We start from the raw sequence: 14,847 nt of genomic DNA, 5'->3' as shown, positions 1-14,847 counted from the left end.
CCCTCATCCAACCTCTCTATTCCAGACCTGGGTTCAAATATTATTTGGAATCATTTCAAATATGTTATATATGCTTTATTGAGCTTGCCTGTCTTAACGGACCAATAGAGTAGTGCCAAAACTGCACACCCTGCCAATCTGGCACTCCAGGCAGGCATGCGCAATCGCTCAAAGTATTTGAAATATTTCAAATAGTATTGGAACACAGGTCTGCCCCATTCATCCACCCCCCCAAGGGAAGCGGCAGCAGCCAGTTGAATCTCCTCATCCCTGGAGCTCTGAATGTTCTGCCTCATTTGAGACATCTACATTCTTCAGTGATGTGACTTATTGATTGGTCAACTCAGGGCTTTGTGGTGAGGTTGCTGTATCTGTGCTGCTGTTTTTGAGGCCAGGGCTAAAATGAATAGGCTAAGCACAGGCTCTAGCAGTGAGTTAAGAAACAATGAATGATGTATCTGCAGATTGCTTAAGTGTACACTTTGTGTTTGTCTAAGCTAAGTGTAAACATGCACTTTTAGGGAGAGGGAAGCTGAGGGAACAATAACACAGCTGAACCACGACATTGAGACTGAGGCAGCTGGGGCAAAATTTAGTTACACAGTCAAACGCATCTGAATGTTAGCATACATTCAAGTATAATGTGAGTTTCAAATACATTGAGAATATATTAAATGATATAACTCAGCTATGGCTAAACCCAGTTTAACACTTGCTGAGGGAGAACTTACATAGATCTCATTGTGGTCGAAGCGGTTCCTCAGGTTCACGATGAAGGAGTCTTCGTTGAGGGGTTCTAGCAGGACCATGTCCCCCACCCCTATCATGTTGTCCAGAAGTGACGTCTTCACCTCCATCTTGGAATCAGCAGTCCCCCCTGTAAAGAAGAATAACAAATGGAATACATTAGACACAAGGAGTGATTTGAAAACAAGAGAACGGGGGATGAACTCGGATATTTCTGGTAAAAGTAAGTTGTTGCTATAGATTACATTATCTGCGGTCTGTTAGTCAATGCATCAACTCTAGAACTTCAGTCATGAACGGTTTTGGTGAACTCCTATGAAGATCAGGCACTCATCCTTGTGCAGTGATAATTTAATCTAGAAGAGTGATGCATATGAGGGCTTGATTGGCAGTCCACCATACTATAGTAGTCCATAATCCAATTGTAATCCAGCTGTGGTCTGTCTGGAGAGTTTGTGTCAAAGACAGTCAGTGCCACTCCCCCAACCCCCAGCAGAGCCCCCCCCCCCCCCCCCCCCCCCCATCCATATATCCCTGTCCAGACCAGATAGCATGCTCCCTGCTGATCCAATCGCTGTAATCCCCTCACATTAACTTGCCTCATCCAGGTCCATCATGGTATTTGCTTCTAACAGTACCAAAAATTAGAACAGGTCATGGTAGAAATAGTTTTAGTTACTTAGCACCGTGGTCCTGGAATTCTCTCCTGAACATTTTAAAATGTGATGATCTAGTTCGTTGGTGGAGTTTAAACACTTGATCGATGTATATATCATAGAAGAGTATAATTGTTTTTAGGCAAGCTGTTTTTAGTCAAGATGTTTGTGTTTTTAATGTAATATGTAATTGTTGTACTGTATGTGTGTTTATAGTTTTGTTTAATGTTGTGTTAGTGTATGCATGTAAGTTGTTTTGTCTGAAACGTTGTTCCCCCTGCTGCTATTGGACCAGGTCTCTCTTGGAAAAGAGATATTATCTCAATGAGAAAAAACCTGTATAAATAAAAGGTAAGATTAAAAATGAAAAACATTTGACTTATACAAATGTCTGTCTTAGACTGCACTATATACTGAAATGAATGCCTACAGACTACTAGACTATTTTCCCAGCTTGATGGCACCAACTCTGTGCTGTACAGTATGATGCAGGTAAAAACAAAACTTTCCCAAAAACACTGACAGTCACAGCATGTTGCACTGAGTTATCACACTATGCCAATAATACAAGACACCTTAGAAGAAAATACCCAAACCAACCCAAAAGCCCATGTTTGTGTGTAGTGCTTGTTTCTGCTGATCTAAAGAGCTGGGTTAGAAGGGGAGAACTGAACAATAGACGATGAGCACATTGCTTCACCGAAGCCCATTTGTTACAACAGCGCACAGAGTGTTTGGGGTACAGCAAAGCCCTGTATCAAGGCCTTGAATGTCCCTAGGCCTCTCTTTATCTCCATCCCTATAGCACTAGGATTAGTGTCCACAGGAGATGGGAAAAATAGGCGAAAAACTGCCACCCCCAGCAGTGTCTTTGTCTCCAGTTTTCTGGTTCGGTTCTCTCCCCTTCTTTCCAAATATTACCCCCGGTTCGCTGTTAAGCAGCTGGGACAGAAAGGTACTGGTTGCAGATCGCTCCCCAGGTTGTGTCTCTGAGGTCATTTGAACTGTATGACTATGGGTCGGGTCTTTATGTTCAGATGTTGAACAGGGGGGGCTCAGTGCATCCCCCAAAATGGCACCATATTCCCTATAGTGCACTATTTTTGACAGAGCCCTCTGGTCAAAACTAGTGCACTATTATAGAGCAGCGATTCTCAACTGGTGGTTCACGAGTAACTGGCGGGTGTCCGAGTAAAAAAAAAAAACATAACTTTTTGGGTGGGTATTTTTATTTATGACAAAATACTCAATTCTGAACTTTGACAAGTTAAACCAGGTATAAAGTGTGTAGAAATGAACATGTTTATCAATTTAACCTCTGAACAAGTTTTCAATCACAATATTTTCAATATAGAGCTAATAGCAGCACTATTTTGGTTGATTTTGTGGGTTTCAGTGAGTTCATAAAAATATTTCATTAAGAATATGGGTAAAACATAATTGACAATGAAAAAAGTGGGCATGTTGTTACCTTGTCATACAATTGCTACATTTCCTATCAATATAGCACTATAAATAGTTTAAGATTTATTTTTGATGATTCTTTTTTGCAATGCGAATATTGAGTAGCAACTGAGACATGGTTGAATTTGGGTCCTGGGGCAAAACCAGGAGAACGAAACACTGCTATAGAGAATAGGGTACCATTTGGGACGTAGCCTCTCTGAGGAGCAAACCCAACACCAACTCTGCCTCAAGCCATGCGAACGTTCATGGTCCACCGGGAGGTCAAGTGCGAGGTCCGTTCTTCCATTACATAATTCCCTCAGGAATCTCTCAAGTCCACTGTGTGTCGAGTCGCGAGGTTTGAACAGGCATCGCGCAAGCAGCCAATCAAACGGCCTCAAACCAAACAGTCGCTGAACAAACACGTCCCACAGAGTTTGAGATGGCTATGTTTAGAACTGCTTGTTATTGGCTGATCAAGAGCTCCTCCGGAGACCTCATGCTATAGGGCTTAATGGACTTCTGGTTCCACAGACAGCAGTTTTCATTTGATTTAGGATCAGCACCCCACCGTCTAATTCACTTAAAAGGCAAAACAGCCCAGAACTATATAAGTGAGCATCGTATGTGTAGTAGACTTCTCCAGGTGCATGTAATGCAAGGACACCAACAAGGATCAGGTGGGTGGCAGAAGAGACAAAAATCTGGATGAGCTACTGCCCTGCCAGCCTGGTAGCCTAGTACCCCAGATTCAGACATCCCTGCCAGGCAGCACCATTAGCAGCCAGTGACGCAACACTGAGCAGCCTCCCTCCATACCGGCATATCGAATCCTATCGAGAGAGACCGGGAGAAAGAGGACACAGACATAGAGAAAGAGAACAGAGAAAGGGAGAACGAGAGAGGGGCATAGAGAAAGAAAGGACAGAGAGAGGGAGAACGAGAGGCATAGAGAAAGAGGACAGAGGAAGAACGAGATGGGCATAGAGAAAGAAAGGATAGAGAAAGGGAGAACGAGAGAGAGGCATAGAGAAAGAAAGGATAGAGAAAGGGAGAACGAGAGAGAGGCATAGAGAAAGAAAGGATAGAGGGAGGAAGAATGAGAGAGAGGCATAGAGAAAGATGATAGAGGCAGAGAGAGAGCTAGCCAGATAGCCACCTACCTTCCATAGCATTAGTTTTAGGTCATTTTTGCCTGTTAAACTATCTGGTTAGCTACATTATTACGATTCACATATAGCTACCTGATAGTTAGGAAGTAAAACATTTGCTTTGTGTTCATCTTATTTCATCTCTATTGCCATGGTGCTGGATGGAAGAAGGTTCAGTGGATGGGTAAGTCCATATTAAGTCAATAGGGCTAACTGGCCAGCTAGCTAGCCACAAAGAATTGGTAGCTAGCCAGTTACCCACGAAAAATGGCACCTACCCACGAGCCCCCTTTCCATTTACTGTAACCATACTTGTCACACACTGAGCACCGACTGACAGACACCCGGACGATGAAAAGTATTTGAAATTTGCTCAGTCCAAATCTGAACCAATTATAGCAGTCTGTTTCACAAGACAACACAGTACAGTAGAGCACAGTGCAAAGAAAAGTAGAGTATGTCAGTATAATACAGTACTTACTGTAGAGTAGAGTTTAGTACAGTACACTAGACTCCGATAACCGAAAGAGACTTTCAAACTCAAGGGGTCATAACATAGCCAACACCACATTCTTTCTGCAGACATCTTTGAATCTTAATTTTGGAAAACGTTGTCACAAACTGAGGGAGATTTTACAGTCATTCAGTAACCAAACTTTACATCTACACTGTTGGAATAAATGTGTTTTTCATAGCCGCGGGAAGTAGGGGTACTGAAGTACCCCCTGATAAATCACAATTAATCATGTTTTTTGTAACATTTTCTGTGGAACATGTTAAAATTAGTCCTTGTGCATAGAGTTGTATCGTTTCACTTTGCAATCAATGCTTTTTGTCTGGCATACTTTTAAAGTGAAAAAAATTGGAGCCTCTGCATCATTCAGTTACCATGAAATTTCCCCATATGCAAAATCTACTTAAATGTCTATGTTACATGGAGGTCTTGGTCCTGGGATTACGAAGCAAGTCACCTAGAACATATTGGTGCTGGCTCACCTCCAGCATTTGACATTGCCCCATATTTCCAGACTAAAGTAGAGAATATATAATTTAAGGTTCCTGGACTGGGGCCATGAGTAATTTTCCATTTGCATACAGTGGTATGAAATGTAAAATAACCCCCCCCCCCCCCCCAACAGACATCCTCAAACACACAAAGATCTGCACTATTAGTATTATTACAATAAATACAGAATAATAAAAGCTTAATTACATAAATAAATATTAGTGAGAACATAGCTATAATACAAACAAAAGAAAGGAGAATGGAATATATTTGAAAAGCCTAAAATTGAAAAATACATTGAGAGCAGAGCCTCAAACACACACACAACCACCTGTTTTGGGCCAGAGCTAACACACAGTACACACACCTCAGTAGTACTCACCACAGGCAGAACAGAGCAAACACCACTCATCACCATGGCTGAGGGACTTTGCTCCTAAACAACGTGGCAACTTGGCCAGCCTAGAGGGCAAACACATTGTTCTGGATACAGATGAGGGTTGAAATCAACAGCATAAACTATACAAATTTCCTTATCAAAATCATTTCACCTAGCTGTGTTTCCAAATCAATAATTGTTATCCCAATGGGTAAATTAATAGCTATTAAGACAGGAACTCCCCAATCGCCGAGGCAGGACCACAACATCCACTATAAGCATATGGGAAATTCCAAGGTAACACAGTGTTTTTTGATTGTATGTCAAACAAAAAACAATGATTGCAAAGTTAAGCAAACGATACATCTACAGAAAACAGACAATTTTACAAAAACACATTTACTTGAACAGTACAGATGCAGAAGTTTGGTAACAGAAAGATGGCACAAATGGTCATCCAAACTTTGCATCTGAACTCTTCCAAGTAAATGTGTTCTTGTAAAAGGTTTGTTTGACATCTGACATCTTGTTGACTCATTGTTTGAGTCTCAGCATCACTCTTGCCATGAAATTGCCCATATGTCTGTTTGTTTGATCTGTCCTACCTATAAAGTTGATCTGGTGCCTTGGCTCACAAAGGCTGTGGCATATATGATGAAACCACAGAAGCCACAGTAATACAGAAAGGGGGAACTGCTTTCTGGGTGGATGGAAGGACTTATGGGACCTATGGGCTGAGGGGACCATTCCCCACTCTCTACCACACACATATATAGACTAACATAATGTAATGGTGTCCAGGGTAAATTGTTAAAATGTTAGATGATCATAAATCTAAAATTAAGGAGCTGTAGTGAGAGCAGATGTTATTAGAGGTCGACCGTTTATGATTTTTCAACACCGATACTGATTATTGGAGGACCAGAAAAAACCAATACTGATTAAATTGGACGATTTTTATATATATTTATAATAATGACAATTACAACAACACTGAATGAACCCTTTTATTTTAACTTAATATAACACATACAGTTGAAGTCGGAAGTTTACATACACCTTAGCCAAATACATTTAAAGTCAGTTTTTCACAATGCCTGACATTTAATCCTAGTAAAAATCCCTGTCTTAGGTCAGTTAAAATAAAGTGGTGATCCTAACTGACCTAAGACAGGGATTTTTACTAGGATTAAATGTCAGGCATTTTGAAAAACTGACTTTAAATGTATTTGGCTAAGGTGTATGTAAACTTCCGACTTCACTGTAAATAAAATCTACTTAGTCTCAAATAAATAATGTAACATGTTCAATCTGGTTTAAATAATGCAAAACCACAGTGTTGGAGAAGAAAGTAAAAGTGCAATGTGTGTCATGTAAAAAAGCTAACGTTTAAGTTCCTTGCTCAGAAAATGAGAACATATGAAAGCTGGTGGTTCAAATATTCCCAGATCTTCAATATTCCCAGTTAAGAAGTTTTAGGTTGTAGTTATAGGAATTATGACGCATCGACTATTTATCTCAATACCATTTGTATTTCATATACAGTGGGGCAAAAAAGTATTTAGTCAGCCAGCAATTGTGCAAGTTCTCCCACTTAAAAAGATGAAAGAGGCCTGTAATTTTCATCATAGGTACACTTCAACTATGACAGACAAAATGAGAAAAAAATCCAGAAAATCACATTGTAGGATTTTTAATGAATTTATTTGCAAATTATGGTGGAAAATAAACTTTTGTTATTGACCAAATACTTATCTCAATACTTTGTTATATACCCTTTGTTGGCAATGACAGAGGTCAAACGTTTTCTTTAAGTCTTCACAAGGTTTTCACACACTGTTGCTGGTATTTTGGCCCATTCCTCCATGCAGATCTCCTCTAGAGCAGTAATGTTTTGGGGCTGTTGCTGGGCAACACGGACTTTCAACTCCCTCCAAAGATTTTCTATGGGGTTGAGATCTGGAGACTGGCTAGGCCACTCCAGGACCTTGAAATGCTTCTTACGAAGCCACTCCTTCGTTGCCCGGGCGGTGTGTTTGGGATCATTGTCATGCTGAAAGACCCAGCCACGTTTCATCTTCAATGCCCTTGCTGATGGAAGGAGGTTTTCACTCAAAATCTCACGATACATGGCCCCATTCATTCTTTCCTTTACACGGATCAGTCTTCCTGGTCCCTTTGCAGAAAAACAGCCCCAAAGCATGATGTTTCCACCCCGATGCTTCACAGTAGGTATGGTGTTCTTTAGATGCAACTCAGCATTCTTTGTCCTCAAAACACGACGAGTTGAGTTTTTACCAAAAAGTTATATTTTGGTTTCATCTGACCATATGACATTCTCCCAATCTTCTTCTGGATCATCCAAATGCTCTCTAGCAAACTTCAGACGGGCCTGGACATGTACTGGCTTAAACAGGGGGACACGTCTGGCACTGCAGGATTTGAGTCCCTGGCGGCGTAGTGTGTTACTGATGGTAGGCTTTGTTACTTTGGTCCCAGCTCTCTGCAGGGCATTCACTAGGTCCCCCCGTGTGGTTCTGGGATTTTTGCTCACCGTTCTTGTGATCATTTTGACCCCACGGGGTGAGATCTTGCGTGGAGCCCCAGATCGAGGGAGATTATCAGTGGTCTTGTATGTCTTCCATTTCCTAATAATTGTTCCCACAGTTGATTTCTTCAAACCAAGCTGCTTACCTATTGCAGATTCAGTCTTCCCAGCCTGGTGCAGGTCTACAATTTTGTTTCTGGTGTCCTTTGACAGCTCTTTGGTCTTGGCCATAGTGGAGTTTGGAGTGTGACTGTTTGAGGTTGTGGACAGGTGTCTTTTATACTGATAACAAGTTCAAACAGGTGCCATTAATACAGGTAACGAGTGGAGGACAGAGGAGCCTCAAAGAAGTTACAGGTCTGTGAGAGCCAGAAATCTTGCTTGTTTGTAGGTGACCAAATACTTATTTTCCACCATAATTTGCAAATAAATTCATTAAAAATCCTACAATGTGATTTTCTGGATTTTTTTTTCTCATTTTGTCTGTCATAGTTGAAGTGTACCTATGATGAAAATTACAGGCCTCTCATATTTTTAAGTGGGAGAACTTGCACAATTGGTGGCTGACTAAATACTTTTTTGCCCCACTGTATGTATATACTGTATACACATATATATACATATATATATTATTATTTTTTATTTTTTTTAATATAAATCGGCCGATTGATCGGTATTTTTTGTTCCTCCAATAATCGGTATTGGTATCGGCGTTGAAAAATCATAATCGGTCAACCTCTAGTATGTACATGTTAGGTATGGTTAAAGTGACTATGCGTATATGATGAACAGAGAGTAGCAGTAGTGTAAAAGGAGGTGTTGGCTGGAGGTGGGACACAATGCAGATAGCCCAGTTAGCCAATGTGCGGGAGCACTGGTTGGTCGGGCCAATTGAGGTAGTATGTACATGGATGTATGGTTAAAGTGACTATGCATGAGATAAACAGAAAGTAGCAGCAGCGTAAGAGAGGGGTTGGGGGGCACACAATGTAAATAGTCCGGGTAACCATTGGTTACCTGTTCAGAAGTCTTATGGCTTTGGGGGTAAAAACTGTTGAGAAGCCTTTTTGTCCTAGACTTGGCACTCCGGTACCGCTTGCCATGTGGTAGCAGAGAGAACAGTCTGTGACTGGGATGGCTGGGGTCTTTGACAATTTTTAGGGCCTTCCTCTGACACCGCCTGGTGTAGAGGTCCTGGATGGCAGGCAGCTTTGCCCCAGTGATGTACTGGGCCGTACGCACTACCCTCTGAAGTGCCTTGCGGTCAGAGGCCGAGCAATTGCCGTACCAGGCAGCGATGCAACCGGTCAGGATGCTCTCGATGTTGCAGCTGTAGAACCTTTTGAGGATTTCAGGACCCATGCCAAATCTTTTTAGTTTCCTGAGGGGAATAGGCTTTGTTGTGCCCTCTTCACGACTGTCTTGGTGTGTTTGGACCATTCTAGTTTGTTGTTGATGTGGACACCAAGGAATTTGAAGCTCTCAACCTGCTCCACTACAGCCCCGTCGATGAGAATGGGAGCGTGCTCGGTCCTCCTTTTCTTGTAGTCCACAATCATCTCCTTGGTGTTGGTTACGTTGAGAGAGGTTGTTATTCTGGCACCACACGGCCACGTCTCTGACCTCCTCCCTATAGGCTGTCTCGTTGTTGTCGGTGATCAGGCCTACCACTGTTGTGTCGTCTGCAAACTTAATGGTGGTGTTGGACTCGTGCCTGGCCATGCAGTCGTGGGTGAACAGGGAGTACAGGAGGGGACTGAGCACGCACCCCTGGGGACCAGTGTTGAGGATCAGTGTTGCAGATGTGTTGCTACCTACCCTCACCACCTGGGGGCGACCCATTAGGAAGTCCAGGATCCAGTTGCAGAGGGAGGTGTTTAGTCCCAGGTTCCTTAGCTTAGTGATGAGCTTTGAGGGTACTATGGTGTTGAACGCTGAGCTGTAGTCAATGAATAGCATTCTCACGTAGGTGTTCCTTTTGTCCAGGTGGGAAAGGGCAGTGTGGAGTGCAATAGAGATGGCATCATCTGTGGATCTGTTTGGGCGGTATGCAAATTGGAGTGGGTCTAGGGTTTCTGGGATAATGGTGTTGATGTGAGCCATTACCAGCCTTTCAAAGCACTTCATGGCTACGGACGTGAGTGCTACGGGTCTGTAGTCATTTAGGCAGGTTGCCTTTGTATTCTTGGGCACAGGCACTATGGTGGTCTCCTTGAAGCATGTTGGTATTACAGACTCAATCAGGGACATGTTGAAAATGTCAGTGAAGACACCTGCCAGTTGGTCAGCACATGCCCGGAGCACACGTCCTGGTAATCCGTCTGGCCCTGCAGCCTTGTGAATGTTGACCTGTTTAAAGGTCTTCCTGACGTCGGCTACGGAGAGCATGATCACACAGTCATCCGGAACAGCTGATGCTCTCATGCATGCCTCAGTGTTGCTTGCCTCGAAGCGAGGCATCTGTAATAGTTTGCAAGCCCTGCCACATCCGACGAGCGTCGGAGCCCGTGTAGTATGATTCAATCTTAGCCCTGTATTGACGCTTTGCCCGTTTGATGGTTCGTCGCAGGGCATAGCGGGATTTCTTGTAAGCTTCCGGGTTAGAGTCAGGGTATATGCAGCAGTTTGGGCCACCTGGCTCGTTGCGAACTGCATGAAGACTATTTCTTCCTAACAAAGACAGCCAACTTCGCCAAACGGGGGATGATGTAACAAAAACACATTTGCCATAACCATAAACATCAATGCCTTTCTTAAAATCAATACACGGAAGTATATTTTTTTAAACCTGCATATTTAGTTAAAGAAATTCATGTTAGCAGGCAATATTAAACTAGGGAAATTGTGTCACTTCTCTTGCGTTTATTGCACGCAGAGTCAGGGTATATCCAAAAGTTTGGGCCGCCTGGCTCGTTGCAAACTAATTTGCCAGAATTTTACGTAATTATGACATAACATTGAAGGTAGTGCCATGTAACAGCAATATTTAGACTTATGGATGCCATCCGTTAGATAAAATATGGAACGGTCCAGTATTTCACTGAAAGAATAAATGTTTTGTTTTCGAAATGATAGGTCATTAATATGGTCAAATCCAGAAACTAAGGCTCGTATTTCTGTGTGTTATTATATTATAATTAAGTCTATGATTTGATAGAGCAGTCTGACTGAGCGGTGGTAGGCAGTAAGCATTCATTCAAACAGCACTTTAATGCGTTTGCCAGCAGCTTTTAGCAATGCTTGAATCACAGCGCTGTTAATGACTTCAAGCCTATCAACTCCCGAGATTAGGCTGGCAATACTAAAGTACCTATTAGAACATCCAATAGTCAAAAGGTATATGAAATACAAATAGTATAGAGAGAAATAGTCAACGCGTCATAATTCCTATAATAACTACAACCTAAAACTTCTTACCTGGGAATATTGAAGACTCGTGTTAAAAGGAACCACCAGCTGTCATATGTTCTCATGTTCTGAGCAAGGAACTTAAACGTTAGCTTTTTTACATGGCACATATGCACGTTTACTTTCTTCTCCAACACTTTGTTTTTGCATTATTTAAACCAAATTGAACATGTTTCATTATTTATTTGAGATTAAATTGATTTTATTGCTGTATTATATTAAGTTAAAATAAAAGTTTTCATTGTTCATTCAGTATTGTTGTAATTGTCATTACTACAAATATATATATATAAATAAATAAAAGTTGGCCGATTAATCGGTATCGGCTTTTTTTGTTCCTCCAATAATCGGTATCGGCGTTGAAAAATCATAATCGGTCGACCTCTAATTACAGCTAGCATATTGTTTACACTAAATACATAAAATAATTTTTTATATCAAAAGTTCTACCACAAATGAAAGAAATTATAGCCTGTTTGGAAATGACTGACAATTAAATTATGCTCTACACAAGCAAAATTTACCTAGATTTTTCTTCAACTTCTGGACATAACATCTGGAACAACTGTCCACTGCAGCCATGTGCTTCAGTGTCACAATATGTTTCCATGGTAACTAAATTAACATTCTCTTGAAAAAAAAAATATTAATGAGGAATTTGTCCTCAGTGGTGGAAATGACACCACTCCCAAAGGACAGGTATATTTTGTGTAAAAAAATATATAAAAGGGCATACTCATAATAAATATTGATAGATTTTATTTAATTGACTCTTTCTGTAGTACATAACATTATATAATGTGTAATTATTGTTTTCTCATAGAAAAACATAGAAGCTTAAAAGTCTGTGTCAAGGACAAGGGCAAAAAAGTGAAAATGAGGTATAAAATGCATCTGAAAAGTAGCTAAAATATTTGATAGAGAGGTGTTTAAAAAAGTATGGGGTGATCCAGTGTGAACTTAACATACAAATATTTGTATTTGTTTTATTTTTTATAAAATCCTCAAAATTGACCCGAGGACATGGAAGTGCCCGTAGTTGCAGAATCACCCAGCTAGCAATTTACCTTGGCTCATTGCAACCACAAGGTCCTTTTGACGTTGCACTCGCGTAACAGGGGTTCAGCCTGCCACACAGTTTCCTCATGGATTGCAATGTAATCGGCCATAAATCGACATCCAAAAAGGCTGATTACCGATTGTTATGGAAACTTGAAATCAGCCCTAATTATAAAATCTGTCGACCTCTAGTTGTTATGACAGTGTGCATTTGGATGTCAATTTACTTTTGGTCTTTTGGCAGTAAAAAGCTGAGTCGGCGATAGTAAATATCCTTCATCTTATCATGTCTATAATATATACAGGACCTTTATAACAGTCACCTGGGATCAACTACTTCATCGGAACCAGTATCTTTCATAGCAGAACTTCAAACATACAGTAGCTACTGATATTCAAGGGTAGAAACTAGAACCATTGTGTGGACTTTCCCTTACTGTTGTTAGGCAACTTGTGACACAGAAGACCCTATGCCATAAACATAAAAAGTTGAGTCCTGAAACAAAGCAGCGCACAATTCTCCTTTATATGAAGGAAGCACAGCGACAACATATTGGGTTAGTCAGGTCCCAGACAAAAACACAGACAGCATGAGACCCAGACCATGGTTGCAACTGAAGCTTCATTAAAAATGCAGACCTAACCCAATTCTGGTTTATGTTTTTTGGGCCCTTGCTTTCTGCAAAGCATTAGTTTTCCATGCTCCAAAATGTCAAGTTCCTATAGAGTGCAAGCCTGGCCCTGGATCCAAAGGGAATTCCAGCAGGAGGAAAAGCAGAGAGACTTCCCAGAGATTCTCCTGTCTTGTTTCTCAGAGAACAACAGGGGCTTTTTAGGTTTTAAAGTAGATGGTGTGTAGGCTAGTAAGACATTTCAATCTCCATTACAAATCTGTGTGTGAGTGTATTTCATTCCGGGATAATTCAAAGGAGATGCAATGTAAGTACATTATTCTGGCGTGAAATCCCATTCTTATGCATAGTGGACTGAAGTGTGGAGCAGTGCAAGGGCAGTAACATTGATAGCCTAGTCTAGTGAGTGCATGAAATCTCCGAAAATACATCTGCTTTGTTTTTAGAGTTGCTGTTATTTTTTTCCACCCTTGTCCAAATCTGGGTCGATTTTGTATTGTTAATTGAGAATGCACTCTAGTGATTTCGAACATCTGTGGTCAGTACGCTCGAACAGAACACAACACTAAGATAGCGGTACATAAATTGAAAGTTGTAGGACAAGGTGAGAAGAGTAACAAAAGTAGACCCACCCGCTCCCGGTAGTAGCCTTCTCTTTTCCCCTCACACGAAAAAGAACAAGAGCTCAAGAATGGTCGAAACGATTCTGAGTGAAAAGTACAAAACCATCACACATACAAGCTACACGTAGCATATTCAAAGACAAACAAAGGCAAGGATGCTTGAAACATTTAAGGGGATAGTTTAACGCTAAATAAAGACTTCACGTGGCATTGAAATTTCACAAGTAATACAAATCAGCAAAAAAAAAAAAAAAAGAATATGCTAGTGCTATGTGAAGATCTTGAACATAAAAGCTCATGAGACTGGTGGCATTGGTGTAGGCTAAAGAACGAACGGGTTGCATGGCCATGTAACGTTATATGAATGGGCAAATAGCCTAATGATTAGACACATTTTGGAAAGGAGAATTCTAGCTATACAAAAAATGTCAGATTATGCAACCAACGCTGAATTGTCAATTACAAAGTAACACCAACAAGTGATAGGCTTGCAAAAAGTTGCAAACAGTGGCTAGGCTAGAACTTCTTGTGTTAGGCTACTCAAGACAGTGTGGAAAATGTTGAGAATAAAACTATTCTACTTGCCTCCAAATTGGAAATGTTGTCCCCTAAATACACTCTGGAGGACAATGTAGAATCCCGGAGATATCGCTTCAGATGAAAAAAGTTTCCTCTATCCCTGAATTCTGCATGCGTCTCTCATCCGGCTATGAGGACTTCCACTGGAGCACTAACCGATAGGGACTACGGGCATAGGGAGTGGCTAACTGCACACGTGCTGCAACGCGCCATTCAATCACCTTAGGTGAGATTTTAAGAGAGAAAAAAAACTGCCTAAACTCTTCAAAACGGGGTCTCTGCATCATCATAACTATCATAACTCATTGCCAGGATGAGATGAAGGCATTTGACAGTGCAATACCGCCCTCTTGTGACAAAACAAACAAACAAAAACTGTGGGGAGCCGAAATTGGGTAGCGCGTCATCAGTTCCTCTTATGTTAGTCATTGCAAAATTTAGAGAGCCATTTATAATTTATCAGTGTCCAGATCAACTAGCCCATTACAGCTAACGTTTTTTTATTTAGATTGTTTAGCCCATAGATATTTTTTTTTTTTTTTAAATGTCAGATCTATACACATTAGACATGGCAAAATGTATAGAATCGCAAGATGTGCTTTTAAACGGCAAA

At 41.0% G+C, this 14,847-nt stretch overlaps 1 protein-coding gene across 6 annotated transcripts in view; it reads right to left on the bottom strand.

Annotated features, from left to right (window-relative positions):
* LOC120058316 (unconventional myosin-Ib-like) overlaps positions 1-14,392 on the bottom strand; it is a 142,951-nt gene extending 128,559 nt beyond the window's left edge. For 3 of the 6 annotated variants that reach the window (XM_039006887.1, XM_039006890.1, XM_039006889.1), the window contains exons 1-2: positions 14,241-14,392; positions 732-877 (exon numbers count right to left, since the gene is read on the bottom strand). In XM_039006887.1, coding sequence (XP_038862815.1) covers positions 732-857 — 126 coding nt within the window. In that variant the 5' untranslated portion in view covers positions 858-877; positions 14,241-14,392. Of the gene's footprint in view, positions 1-731; positions 878-13,664; positions 13,722-14,240 lie in introns of those variants that run through there. The other 3 variants (XM_039006892.1, XM_039006891.1, XM_039006888.1) reach the window with 2 other exon arrangements.
* Positions 14,393-14,847: the final 455 nt, after the last annotated feature.

Source organism: Salvelinus namaycush, chromosome 13 (genome assembly GCF_016432855.1).
Source record: "Salvelinus namaycush isolate Seneca chromosome 13, SaNama_1.0, whole genome shotgun sequence".
Lineage (NCBI taxonomy): Eukaryota > Metazoa > Chordata > Actinopteri > Salmoniformes > Salmonidae > Salvelinus > Salvelinus namaycush.
This window is presented reverse-complemented; position numbering and strand designations above follow the sequence as displayed.